The 13,501-nt window shown below is 40.0% G+C and overlaps 2 protein-coding genes across 7 annotated transcripts in view; one reads left to right on the forward strand and one right to left on the reverse strand.

Moving 5' to 3' along the window:
- The window catches only part of HPGDS (hematopoietic prostaglandin D synthase), a 70,985-nt gene extending 65,544 nt beyond the window's left edge, over positions 1-5,441 (forward strand). The window contains exons 5-6 of one of the 2 annotated variants that reach the window (XM_034771066.1): positions 3,573-3,671; positions 4,930-5,441. In XM_034771066.1, the coding sequence (XP_034626957.1) occupies positions 3,573-3,671; positions 4,930-5,094 (264 nt within the window). In that variant the 3' untranslated portion in view covers positions 5,095-5,441. The remainder of the gene's footprint in view (positions 1-3,572; positions 3,672-4,929) is intronic. The other variant, XM_034771067.1, reaches the window with a different exon arrangement.
- Positions 5,442-8,830: 3,389 nt separating this feature from the next.
- SMARCAD1 (SWI/SNF-related, matrix-associated actin-dependent regulator of chromatin, subfamily a, containing DEAD/H box 1) overlaps positions 8,831-13,501 on the reverse strand; it is a 77,708-nt gene continuing 73,037 nt past the window's right edge. For all 5 annotated transcript variants that reach the window (XM_034771060.1, XM_034771061.1, XM_034771062.1 and 2 more), the window contains 5 exons: positions 13,064-13,252; positions 11,720-11,838; positions 10,713-10,895; positions 9,970-10,079; positions 8,831-9,398 (listed from right to left, as the gene is read on the reverse strand). In XM_034771060.1, the coding sequence (XP_034626951.1) occupies positions 9,337-9,398; positions 9,970-10,079; positions 10,713-10,895; positions 11,720-11,838; positions 13,064-13,252 (663 nt within the window). In that variant the 3' untranslated portion in view covers positions 8,831-9,336. The remainder of the gene's footprint in view (positions 9,399-9,969; positions 10,080-10,712; positions 10,896-11,719; positions 11,839-13,063; positions 13,253-13,501) is intronic.

Genomic DNA, 13,501 nt, shown 5'->3' on the forward strand with positions numbered 1-13,501 from the left:
CACTACTGCCAAGGAGGAGGTACTTAGCAATCACCTCACAAAAGTCAGTCCCTCTTGGTATTATTCATAGCAAGATGAATGTGCTGAGCCAAGTCACAAGCCTCTGAGGTCACTAACAACCCAGAAATCTGACATTATTCAACATGCGTTGGAGAAAGACATTTTAAGTAAAAAACCATTAGGAGGAGCATGTGGGAGCTCTGCTATTCCTCAGATGAAAGCATAGGGAAAGCTTTCCTGGTTCCTCCTTGGCTTGGGGGAGCAACAACCAAACACAGAAGCAACTGAGAACCTGAAAGTGAAACAGACTAAGAACAAAAATTGAATTGACTTCAGAGACCATCATTGTGAAAAGAGGGAAAAATACAAAAGGCCAGCACACAGCACTAATAGGAGAAATATGTAAGATTTTCAGTTGACCAGACTAAGATGTTACTATCAGATAATTGTTTATTGAGTTACATCAGATCAAGTTAAGGTAGCAAGTAACTTAAAAGAAATAAAGATTTTTGTTTTGATATTAGATGGGTGACAAGGAATGGATTACTTGATGATGACCTATTCTGTTCATTCCCTCAGGGGCACCCGGCATTGGCCACTGTTGGAAAACAGGATACTGGGCTAGATGGAACTGTGGTCTGACCCAGTATGGCCGTTATATTATTTAGCCATTTTGGTACAATATTCTACTTGATGGTTTATACATGGTATCATTAGGAAGGATGGGTGGTTAATCTGGGACTTGGGAGGTTCAATTCCTTGTTCCACTCCTACTTCCCATGTGATGTTGAGACAGCCATTTTGTGTCTCTGTCCCTAAGTCCCCCAGATGGGGATACGACTACCTACTAATACTACCTCACAGGGGTGTTGCAAGAATAACCATATTAAAAGACACTATAGCAATGGGGGTCATATAAACACCTACAATAAGACTTCAAAATCAGTAAAACTAGATGATTGCTGTCACACAGTGGCTGGCCCATGTGAATGAAGTAGGTCCAGTGCCCTTGTGCCAGGACAGGTGCTCCCATTTGGCCATTTAAGAAGGCAATGCAGCACCTGGGAGCTAGAAAGTTTCAATGAGAGACTCAGTGAGTCCGAGTGGATTGAGTCAGTCAGGAGATGAAATCTTCCAGAAACTGACTGATGAGTTCCAATAAGAAACAAGAGAGCAGCAAGAGCAAAGGGATTTGCTATTGGCATCCTCAAGCCAGACAGCCAGGGCCACACTACTTAAGGTAGGAGCAGAGGAGGGGCTTTCCACTGACATCTTCAGAGTCCAAGAGCTGGACCTAGAGGAATGGTGACAGAGCTGGAGAAGTGAGGGAGGTTCTAAAGATGATATTCCAGCATAAAGGCTGTTGGGGTTCTCGCTGGAAAGTGTAGGATTTTAAGGACTACATGCATGGGAAGTGGCAGACTATGTTTCGGGACTTTTGTTATGAGCTGATTTATACAAAGTTTTTGTAATGAACTGGCTCCCAGGAGAAGTAATATTTAGGCAAAAGAGCCTGAAGTGGAGTCCTTTGGGTTACCTGAGGGGAAACTGAGGCAGACATGCTTGTTGTGCTGTGGCCTGTTACATGATGGTGCTCCATGTGGGGTCATTGTATGACAATCACACACTTCTGTAGTCTGAGTATACCCTGCTGTGCATACCAAAATGAATAAGATTCCGCTCATTGATACAGAGAACATTCCCTGCAATGTTGGAATTAAGCAGATGTGGTTTTCAGAAGTTATTGCATTACACACAGAGAAATACCAGTGAGTTGCATGTAAGGCCTTGCTTTGCTTGGCTAAAACACTTTAAACAAAGCAGTAAATAACTCTCATGCCAGTAACACATCTTATTTGATATACTATGCAAGAAGAACTCTAAATATTTCAGTTGCGTGCTATGAAACCAGTTAACATACATAATAGTTTACACTTACTTTTCTTATTACATTCATTGTTCTAAGCAGCAGGAATCACATAACTATTCCATGCATTTCTCTAGAACAGCCCAAGGTTTTATTATTTTAAACCAGTGAAATTCAGACAGAGGCTTGCGAGCTGCCAGTGGCTCTTTTATGTGTTTCTTGCGGCTCTTTGCAGCACATGATATTAAAACGTTGATTTAATTAACCAAAGTTATTAACCAATCAGGATGCTTTTACCATGTTAACCAATTGTAGTTGATAAAATAATAATACTTGGCCAGTCATTTTGCTGTGAGAATAATACATATAACACACACACACACACACACACACACGGGTCTTTTGGATAATGTTTGCTAATTTGGCTCTTGAATCACTGAATTCTGAGTATCACGGTTTTAAACATCACCAATATGAGTTAGAGGCTACCATATAAGGAGTGAATGAAAATATTAGTTTGGGGGCAGGGTGGAACAAATAAGAGGGAACATGAGACATAAAATGATCGGTATGGGGAAGCAACAGAGGGTCCTGTGGCACCTTTGAGACTAACAGAAGTACTGGGAGCATAAGCTTTCGTGGGTAAGAGCCTCACTTCTTCAGATGCAAGAAGTGAAGACTTGCATCTGAAGAAGTGAGGTTCTTATCCACGAAAGCTTATGCTCCCAGTACTTCTGTTAGTCTCAAAGGTGCCACAGGACCCTCTGTTGCTTTTTACAGATTCAGACTAACACGGCTACCCCTCTGATACTTGACGGTATGGGGAAGGTTTATCTAGGAAGTTGTAGACCCCATTACTGTGATATGTAAATATCCAATTAAACTTGCTTTTAAATGATAAAGGAAATATTTTTTTACCCAACACATCATTAGCTTGTGGGACATTGTACACAAGATATTATCATAACATAGCACTAAACTCAAGAGCTTAGCAGGGTTCAAGAAAAGATTAGACATTTATGAGAATATCCTCTAGTATATTAGCATAACATTCAAAATGGATATAACCCTGCATGCTTCAGGTAATAAACCAACTGTTAGCAGGAAGAAAACTTCACTTACAAATAGGTTATTCAAAAAAGGTCCATTGCAGAGTTTCTTGTGCCTTCTTCTGCAGCAGCTGGTGTTGGCCAAAGGCAGAGGCAGATGACTAGACTAGCTGGACCAGAGGCTCAGCCCATCTAGCTTGCTGATCTGATGTCAAAGGATAAGCTTCTGTGACATCCCCGAGTTGTTGGTTTGATGTCACGGTGCAGGTCTTGCAAGTCAGTGGAGGGTTCACACCCCTTCTCAAGGTGTCTAGTGTCAAGACAGAGGACTCACTAAGGCTAGTTAGGCTCATTGGTCTGATGCTAGCGAACAGGACATTGTGCACAAATGCCCTTTTCAAACATCAATATATCAAACAGCTCATCAGTTAGCTTTAATGAATATTGCAATACCTGCTTGCATGCTCAAATAAAGGTACAACTATTCAATCATTTTACCAGTAAATATTTTTCAGGCCACATTCATCAAAACAAATGACTCCATTGTAACGAAGTTTTCCAAGCCCATATTTATGCTATATTTTTTATTTCATGAACAGTGCACTCAAGAAGAATCAGATTTGACTTACTCTCCACTTACATGTGCTTTTTTGCAGCAACAGATATTTAATGACCTCTTCACTAATACAGCTCCTGGGCTACTACAAGATTTGGACAGTTTCTTAGGGGATAATAAGTGGCTGGTTGGGAAATCTGTGAGTATCTTCTTTTTCCTCTTCCAAATCCAGTTGTCACTGGAGCAAAGTAACTGGATGAAGTTAAACTATTTTCACCTTCACAGTCAGAGATCTGAGAAACATCCTTTGTTGTGTGTTGGTTTTAATTCTTTGCTTTTCTTCCTAACACACTTTCAGGCTCGGACTACATTCACTATTTCACACCCACAGGCCTGGACTCATATTTGCTGAACTAGTTTTGAACCAGACCATTTTAAACACTGCTGGTCAGTGTGAATGGAGCTAAACTATGTTTGAACTGAATTAAAAATAATTGTTCCAGCCTTTGCTTAAAAGCCTCAGCATTCGACATTGAAAGTTTCAAAAGTCAATTTGCATAGATTGATCCTGTCCATACTGCTGACCAAAGCCATATTTAAACTGAGTATGAACTGAACTGGTTTACAACCACATTTTAAAATCAATTCAGTAAGCATGATTTCTAAACAGTTCAGGCTATGACCCCGTCTACACCTAAATCAAGTCAGTGGATCAAGTTACAATATATTTAAAATTTATAGCATGGATAGGATCTAAACATACCACCTTACACTAAAAGCAATTGATTGTAACCTCATCAGGGGATATCTTCTGTAATTGTAGATTGAAGGTAACTACTCACACTTGGTAAGGTAACTCACGTCTTTTCATGTATTTATATCTGCTCCTGTATTTTCCATTCCATGCATCTGAAGTGGGCACTAGCCCACGAAAGCTTATGCCCAAATAAATGTGTTAGTCTCTAAGGTGCCACAAGGACTCCCTGTTGTTTTTATTTTAACAAGATAATAGCTGGCTAAGATAGGAGGGCCCAAACCAAATTTAAAGTGTGGTTCTCTATCCTCATTTTGGGATAAGTCTTCACTACCCGCCGTATTGGCGGGTAGCAATCGATTTATCTGCATCAATATATCGCGTCTCATTAAGACGCGATGTATCAGTCCCCGAACGCACTCACCGTCGACTCCGGAACTCCACCAGAGCGAGCGGCAGTAGCGCAGTTGACGGGGGAGCTGCGGCCGTCGATCCTGCGCTGTGTGGACCCCAGGTAATTCGATCCAAGGTACTTCCACTTCAGCTACGCCATTCGCATAGCTGAAATTGCATATCTTGGATCGATCCCCCCCCACTGTAGACCAGCCCTTGGATTCAGTATACACCAACACGTTAATAGTTCTGTTATTTGATTGCATATACTAAGTGAGTAATTTTGTTTTACTCTTTTCATTTTCACCAGGTAACCTGGGCTGATTTCTACTGGGATGTGTGTAGTACAACACTTCAGTTCCTTAAGCCTGGCCTGGCAGACAACTACCCTAAACTTCTGGCTCTGAAAGAGAGAGTACAAGCCCTTCCTGCTATTGCAGACTGGATTCAGCAAAGACCAAAGACTACACTGTAGATCAGCTTTTCTGGTTTTGAAGAACATGTTTGTGTGGGGTTATGTTATTTTTTTAACATAACCCCAGCACCTCTAATTTCTTCTAAAGTTACTAATTTACAAAAATTAAGATGACTCAATGCCTAATTTGATCCAGTCTATCACACCTGCTTGGAAAACATCAGTGGACAGATTAAATTCTTCCTCTTCTCTGTTTTGCATTAGGTTTCAGGGATAAGGAGAACAGTTATCAATGGAGAACAAGTTTTAGAGAACTTGGCCTTTAATATTTTTATGCATGTGTAATGTTGCAAGATGCAGATTAAATTAAACACTGTTATAATTGATTATAAAATGGACTAAAAATACACCAGACTGAATTTTTTCCTCTGTGACTATAGCATGGAGATTTATACTAAGACTGCATTTCAATATCTGTTTAAGCGTGTAATGATTATTTACTATATATGTCAGTGACTGATTATACTTTTCAGTGTAGAAAAGCAACATGATCCACAATTTAACTCTGTTTATGAAAGATGAATGGAAAAGTGGACATGGTAGACTGGGAATGCTATGGTGAGTTTGGAGACTACCAACACTGTACATCACTCCCGCCCCCACCCCCCCATGTCCAAAGATTTAAAATACAGCAATTCTGAAACTGATCAGTCCATCTCTGCTTTCACTGCACTTTCCAGAGAAACATGTTGGGGAGGAAGAAGAGACAATGAGGCAAGTTTCATGGACAGAAATTGTCTTGACAGTACTATTCCACATCTTTATTACTATCTCAATATGAAACTAGTTCAGAGAGGGAGGAAAGGGAAGGGACACAGGGCAAAACAGACCATCAGTGCGGGTGGGGAAAACTGTAGGAACCCAGATCCCCATGGGTTCTGTTCAAACGTGTTGTGCATGTAGGTAATGCTGGTTACTCTTTGAAAAGCAGCCAACTTTACCTTTCTGCTCCCACAGGAGAAACTCGCATATAATGCTGCAAGTGGAAGCTGTAGTAGCCAAGATTTTGTTGAGCACTAGGTGGCATCAACAGACACCTCTCAGCCCAAGGGCACACCATGTACCTATCTGATGAGTGGGGGAAGTGGAGCTATAAAAGGAAGGGCAAAGCAGAGAGTAGAGAGAAGAGCCAGCAAAAGAAAAGAAAAAAATAAGGGAAACTAGTTAGAGAGAGACAAGGAAAAGGATAGAAAACCTGAAGTAAGAACAGATACAATAAGATGGCAGCAATCACAGTGAAGAAGGGGGCACACCCATTTATCAGTCCAACCCAAGATGGGTCTCCAATAGAAGTTGTGAAACGGATATGCACAATGCCTTTTACTTGGCACTTGACAAAGATGAGTTATATACTCGTTCTATCCATGTAGAAACAGAGACATAAGTTAAATTACTTACCTGAGGTTACACATTGAGCATTTGGCAGAGTGGAGAACAGAATCCATACCTCTTGACATTCAATCCCTGGCTCTAACCCTACACTCCCAATTTGTTCTCACTATCCCCAATAACTTTTCTGAAGGTAACTAGAGGACCAATTATTCCTCTCTGTTCTCCCATCCTTCTGCCAGTTTAACATTGCAGGCCACAGGATCCTCAATGTGTTTTTTTTATAACATCCACAGAATAACCACTCACTAACTTCACAGTATTGAACAAAAAACAGGTGCAACAAAAACTACAATTTTGAGCCTGTCTAAAGCTGTCTCACTCAATAGGCAGTATTCAGTAAACCAAAGAGATAAGTAAAGACAAGTATGAATGAAAGCCTTATTTCTCCTACATATCAGTTTGGTGCCACAGTTGAACTAGAGCTCAAGTCTCCTTCAAAACTAAATCTTTCCTTGGCACTTGTTAACCATTCATTTTGGAAGCTGGTAAATTAGATTAAAATAACTACCTTGGAGCTGTCCTAGAGATTCCTTAATCTAGTTTGTGCTTTAGATGACTACAGACCGGAGAGCCAATTCCTTACTACTTCTGTACTTCTACTCTAGTCTTCTCCTGGACAATGTGAAGCTCAGTTTTTTCTTTCAGTGGCAGGTTGTGTGTTCTTGTTTAATTCCAGGACTAAAGAAAAGACACAGTAGGTTTGTCAGAGAAGGGCAGGGCAACCCTATTGCAGGCAAGAAACAAGCCATACACCTACTTCAGTTTCCTCTTCAGCCACCCATACAAAGGAATATTGTCTCTATTAGCAGCAAACCACAGATTCAAACCCTTTTAGTCATATAAAGCACCACAGTCCACAGATCTCTTGCAGTAAACATCAAAAAACCCACAAAATAATTCCTCTCAAACCCCGAAAGTAAAACAAGGCTATAACACAGCAGCTCTTTAATACCATTAGGAGGTCACTATCCCTGGTCACCAACCTGAGAGTCACGAATCACTCTGTCACAGTTACTTAATCCCTGTTCCAGGGCCTCACTCTCCAAGTCTCCTATCCAAGAGGGAGAAAAACTATTCTTGGAACTCAAGTCTTCTCCTGTAGCCTCAAGTCAGCTTTCTCACAAGAAGCTCCCTACAGAATTTAATTCCCCCAGGCCTCCCTTGCTTAGGGGAACCTTCCTTGCCTATGAGTCCTACACCTGCTCCTCAGGACATCCCTTTGAAGTCAACCCTTACTTCTGGGCCCAACTTTATCCTGACCATGCTGGTTCTTCTCCTCATTCCTAGGGGCCACTGCACCAGCCTTCCTTCAATTTGGCAAGGTTCCCCAGCTCTAATCCATCCTTCAGCCATTTCCTTTGAATTTATTACCAGCAGCTCACAGTTACTGCTCTCCTTGAGCTTTCCTGCAGCTCTTTCCCTCAGGCAATTCTCTGCTGCTCTTTGTCTCTCCTCTTCTCAGGCCTCTCATCTGCTCTTTACTGTCTTCTCCCAGGTACACTGTGTCCCGCTTCCTCAGGCTAGCTACCCATGTACATACCCAGGAGGTCAGATAGCCACCCAAGTACAATCCTATCTCAAACCACTGTTCATGCAGCTGCAGTTAAATGGCTGTTTTTAGCATTCTACTTTGAGCAGAGGTTATCATGAGTATGTCTCACCTGAGCTAGGAATCTCACCTCCCAGCTGTTGTGCAGACATACCCCTATAGACTAGCTAATTAACTAGAGTAATTATAAGGCAGGACTAGAAATTAAGAGTTTTGATCAAAATGCTAGAAGTTTCCCTAGACATGGAGAGGTCAAAGGAGGTAAAGTCCAGCCCCAACTGCAGCAAGGAAGCAAGTGAGGTGGTTGGGGCTGCATAACATTTTTATAACCTCCTCCAAAGAGCTGTTTTCCAGAGGTTTCTCAAAGTTTAGGGCCATCTTAGGTCCCACTTTAAAGAAAGAACCTTATGCTTGTAATCCTGTTAGGATTCCTCTCTTTTCCTTACCTTGGTTATTGATCTCACTTGTGCCCTGTTTATAATTAAATCTTTGCCTTACATGCTTCATTTTACACACCGAGTTGTCCCACTGAAATCAACAGAACTACCCAGTACTTTCAGTGCATAAAGTCTTTAGAACTTTCAGCCTAAGGCCATGATCCTGTATAGGGCAGGAATTCAATCTTTACATCCATGTTTCTAAGCACAGTTCTGAGTGCAGTACAAATGAAATATTACCATTATTTGATTAAGCAAAGAGCAGTTAGAGTAGAATATCTGAAACAGTTTGAAAGCTGCTGCTTTTTATTTTGTTCCTACTGGTAAAGTAGAACATTGTTTCAAATAAAGAACCAGGTCATCTAGACAATTTTATTTGAACAAGTTGATACAAAAACAGTACGGTACTTCAAATGAACAAAAACAAGCATAAACAGACATGAGCATTGTCAAATAAGGCACATGTAAAAAAAATCTACACACATTATCCAGTGAAACAGACAGTTCTTATATATATTTGGGAGGTAGAAATAATTACAAAAATACTGACAAATCTTAAGCATTAGCAGATCTGGTAAAGTCATCACTAACTAGGTCCCCATTTTTAAAACGGCTTTGTAAAATATGGATTATTCAACATTTTATGCACTACATATGTGTGTGGCATTTACACATTTTGTTTTCAAGCATCTGGAGAATTCTATCAGTGTTAAAAATCTTCAATACCATGAGAAATACAGGAAAGGAATTACAAAAAGTTATAAATGTTCATAAAACTTATGGTCACCAGTAATGTAAAAGTCCATGGGTGTACCACATTGCCTTTTTCTCGCCAATAAAATCCACAGCTATTTTATTTACATTTTACAGACCTAATGAAGTTTTTAATAATGTGGCTATATCTGCTGGAATGGTCCCTTCTTCTCCTGCAGAATAAAAGCAAACCATTAATGCTGCATTAATGAAAACATTTCACATGAATAAACCCTGTTCACCCAACCAGTAAGGCTCTGTCTAGTTTTACACTTCAACAAGAAGTCCCTCCCCCTTGACTTGACTGTAGCTCTTTCAATGTGTAGAACACCATTGGGTTTTCACTACTAAGATTATCAACTGTAATCATCCATCATGCCCAGAGTATTCAGAGGCAAGCCCCTGCATTTGTGATATTCCAGTATTGAGTTCTGGGGCAGTTTCAAGTGAAATAAAAATGAAGGTTTTTATTGAATTAACCAGGAAAGTGAATATAATCAGTACAGTAAATCTGGTGGTATTTTTAATATTAATTTCTATTTTACATAAGTGCATTGCAGAAGTTAAGAGAAAACTAGGTGACAATAAGACAGGGGACACAGGAAGCAGTCTGGATTTTCAACACCAAGGACTCAGTTTTCAAAGTATAACTGCACTTTAAGGAGAAGTAGCAAATTTATTTAGTTCTATATAGAGGACAGCTATGAAATATGATATTAACTAATATGAGTAATAAAGACTTACCTAAATCTACTGCAGTCATATCTTGCTCTAGCTTCAACTTCTGCTGACTGATTTTGAGCATAGACTCCTCAATGGTCCCTTTACTGATTAGCTTTATGACTTGTACTTCTCTAAAACCCACAAAAAAGAGGAGTAAGTCTATTATATCATTATTGTGAATTAAGAATTACTTGTTCCTTTCCAGTATAGCCTGATACCTCCCAGAAAGTTATCATGCCTACCCAAGGCCTGCTAAAATCCAACTCTCTCAAATTAGTGCAATCACTTCTTCACTTCACTTCTTGACTTCTTTTCCCATTTACAAGGGACAGGAGGTGCCCATGATTCCTTGCACTCCTTTCGGTCCATGGCACAAATTCACAGGTCTTTGATTTCCAATCCTTTTCTCTTCCAACTTCTCTAACAGTCCTTCCATCATATCCTCTGTCTTTCATGGCCTATCTTGCTGTCATCTTCTTCCCATACTTTCTTTGCTGATTGCTCTTATCACATGTAAAACTCACCTCAAATTCTCCAGTTTATCAAAGTCCCAATTCATCTTCCCCCTAATTTCTTCCATGTGCACTCTGTCTACTCTCTGCTTGCCTGCCATTCTCCTCTGCACGTTACTTTCAACTACCTGTATCTTTTCTTCTTCCATCTCCCTAATATCCACCATCTCCGAACTATAGAGCAGGCAGGGACAAACACACGCTGCATACACTTCTTTCAGTTTGCTAATGTAATATTAATTAAAAACTTACCTGGTCTGACCTACTCTATGGCATCGATCTTCTGCTTGCTTGTCATTGTAAGGATTGCAGTCAATGTCATGAAGAATAACAATATTTGCTGAAGTCAAATTTATTCCTAGGCCACCAGCTTTGGTCGAAAGTAGGAATACAAAAATACCCATATCTGTATTGAATTCATCTATCAGATGTATCCTACAAAATTAAAGCACACACAAATCATGCCTTGTGAAAAACAATTCTGTTAATTACAATAGCTGTTTTCTAGACAGAGGAATGGGGGGGGGGGGGGGGAAAACAAAATGTAAGCAAAGCAGTCAGGATGAAGAGTGATATCCTTTCAGTTCCACTTTTTTAATATAAATACACTCCTCCCCCCCACCAATTTACACATAAAAATTCATTACTCCCAAGGGCCTCACATCCTAATCACTATCAGATGGCTAAAGAGGATCTTAAGGAGAAGACTGAGTCAAGAGAGGTTAGCGGCCTTCCAAACCAGCTCAGAAAGGGCACTTTACAAATAGAAGGTGACAGAAGAAAAAATAGAAAAGATTGTGGAAGAAGCCAAGGAGGACATTGACTGGCATCTGTGGGAGAGTGGAGAGGATGATGCTTAAAGAAACAAAGGGTGGATAGGAAAGAGGAGAATATCAGGGGACCAGATGGTGAAGACAAGAAACTTGAATTTGGTTTAGTGGAGAAAGGAGAGCCAGTGGAGGGACAGAGAGGTCTACACTCAAAGGTTAAGTCGACCGAGCTATGTCACTCAGGGGTGTGAAAAAATCAACATCCCTGAGCGACCTAGTTAAACTAACCCCCCTATGTAGACAGTGCTACAATTTTTCTGTCAATCTAGCTACCACATCTTAAGGAGAAGGTGGATTAACTACATGATGGGAGAACCCCTCCCATTGCTGTAGTGAATGTCTATACCTGAAATTCTCAACTTTGTGGGAAAAACAACTGCGCATGTGCATTAACTTACTCGCACCTCCTACAAAGAAAGTTTCACTTACCTTTCAGAAATCTGTGTCTTTCCATCCAGCCTAATATATCGGTGCTGTTGCTGTTTTAGGAGAACTTCCAAAATGTCCAGCATCATAGTAAACTGGCTAAACAATACAACTCTATCACCCTGGGGAAGGAGGAAAAGAAGTCAGTTAGGGAAGACATTAATTACATAAATATTTTATTAGAAAATCACTTATTTGCACTCTATATTTGGGCCTAAATTTTCCAACCTCTATGCCTAGATCAGCCACCAAAATCCATATTTAGACACTTAAAACTGGTCTACTTTCAATAAGAGGTGGGGTGTTCGGCACCCCGGAATAGCAGATCACTTTTATTTAGGTGCCAAAACACGTATTTAGATTACTAACTTAAGGCACCCAAATTTGAACATTTACGTAATTTGGGCACTAGCAGTTAAATACAGTAAAATCTCTTATACGTGCAACTGCAAACACACAAAAACCCACACGAGTAATACTTTTACTAAAATAGATTTATTTTGAAATTGTTTTCCTTGCAACAGGGAAGAAACATAGCCTTGCTGGTCATTACTGTCCGAGGCGCCTGTATAAATGCCTAAAGTAATGAACACCATAATCTTGTCTTTGTAATCCATCATCATCTTCACCCCTTCTTCCTAGCTCTGCTTGAGCCAACATGCTAAAAATAGCAGAGTGACCACAATGGCATAGGTGGTGGCTTGAGCTAGCCACCCGAGTACAATGCCACCCAACAACCTGTGTACATACTTGGGCAAGTAGTCCAAACTGTCACCATGGCCACGCTGCTATATTTAGTGTGCTAGCTCAAGTAGAGCTAGCGCAAGTATGTTTACCCAGGCTAGGAATTACACCACCCAGCTGCTGTTGAGACATACCTTAAGAGGCTATGGTAGTGTTCCAGGATGAATATTCTGATTTTTGGAGGAAATAGGGGAAAACATTTAGTTTTCCCTAAGCTTTAAATATTGTTTTTGCACAGTTTTATATACACTATAATATCTAATCCTATTTATTTGTACAAAAGGTAAAAAAACAGCTTTTTCAGAAAAGCAATATGATTCATTACTGTTAGCAGTGAACATTGAGCAACCCTAAACACACTTCTTTGAACACTTTTGCAGGACGGCAATTTCCCCTATTCAATCAACTGCATGTGTGACATAGAACAGCAGTTCAGTTCTATCAAATATGTGCCATAAAGTCATAAGCTATCCTGTAGTATTCTATAGAAAAATCAAGTTAGCATGTAAAAGCTGCCTGTTAATAGGGATTCAGTAAATCAGTAGTAAACAAAGTTGTGAAAAGCAGAAGACATTTAAACTAGAATATTCTTTTAGTGCAAACCTTTTCTTTAAGGTCAGAGAGGATGCGCTCAAGTGTTCTAAATTTTCCAGAATCCAAAATTGTATCCATCTCTAACTTAAAGTCACTGACACTAGCATACTGTTTACAAAGCAAATGCAGTTCAAAATCTGTCATCACAGACATATCTTCGAAGATGAGGTCAGGATTGGCATCACAATGTGTGGGTTCCTAAAAGTAAAAAAGGTAACAAAATGAATATAATGCATTCCACTGTAGGCATATTTATACGTACCTTAAAGAGCCAGTAAGATTATGCAACTACAGTTGCACCCAATATTTTTGCAGAAAACAAAAGCACCAGAAACCAGGCAAAATTAACTCTTCAAGTTCTGTTTATAGGAGATGGTGGAGGATTGATGTCTGTCATCTGAGGTAAGATTCTACAGAAACTTGAATTATAAAGAACTACTGGGAATA

This window comes from Trachemys scripta, chromosome 5 (assembly GCF_013100865.1).
Source record: "Trachemys scripta elegans isolate TJP31775 chromosome 5, CAS_Tse_1.0, whole genome shotgun sequence".
NCBI classification, from domain to species: Eukaryota; Metazoa; Chordata; order Testudines; family Emydidae; genus Trachemys; species Trachemys scripta.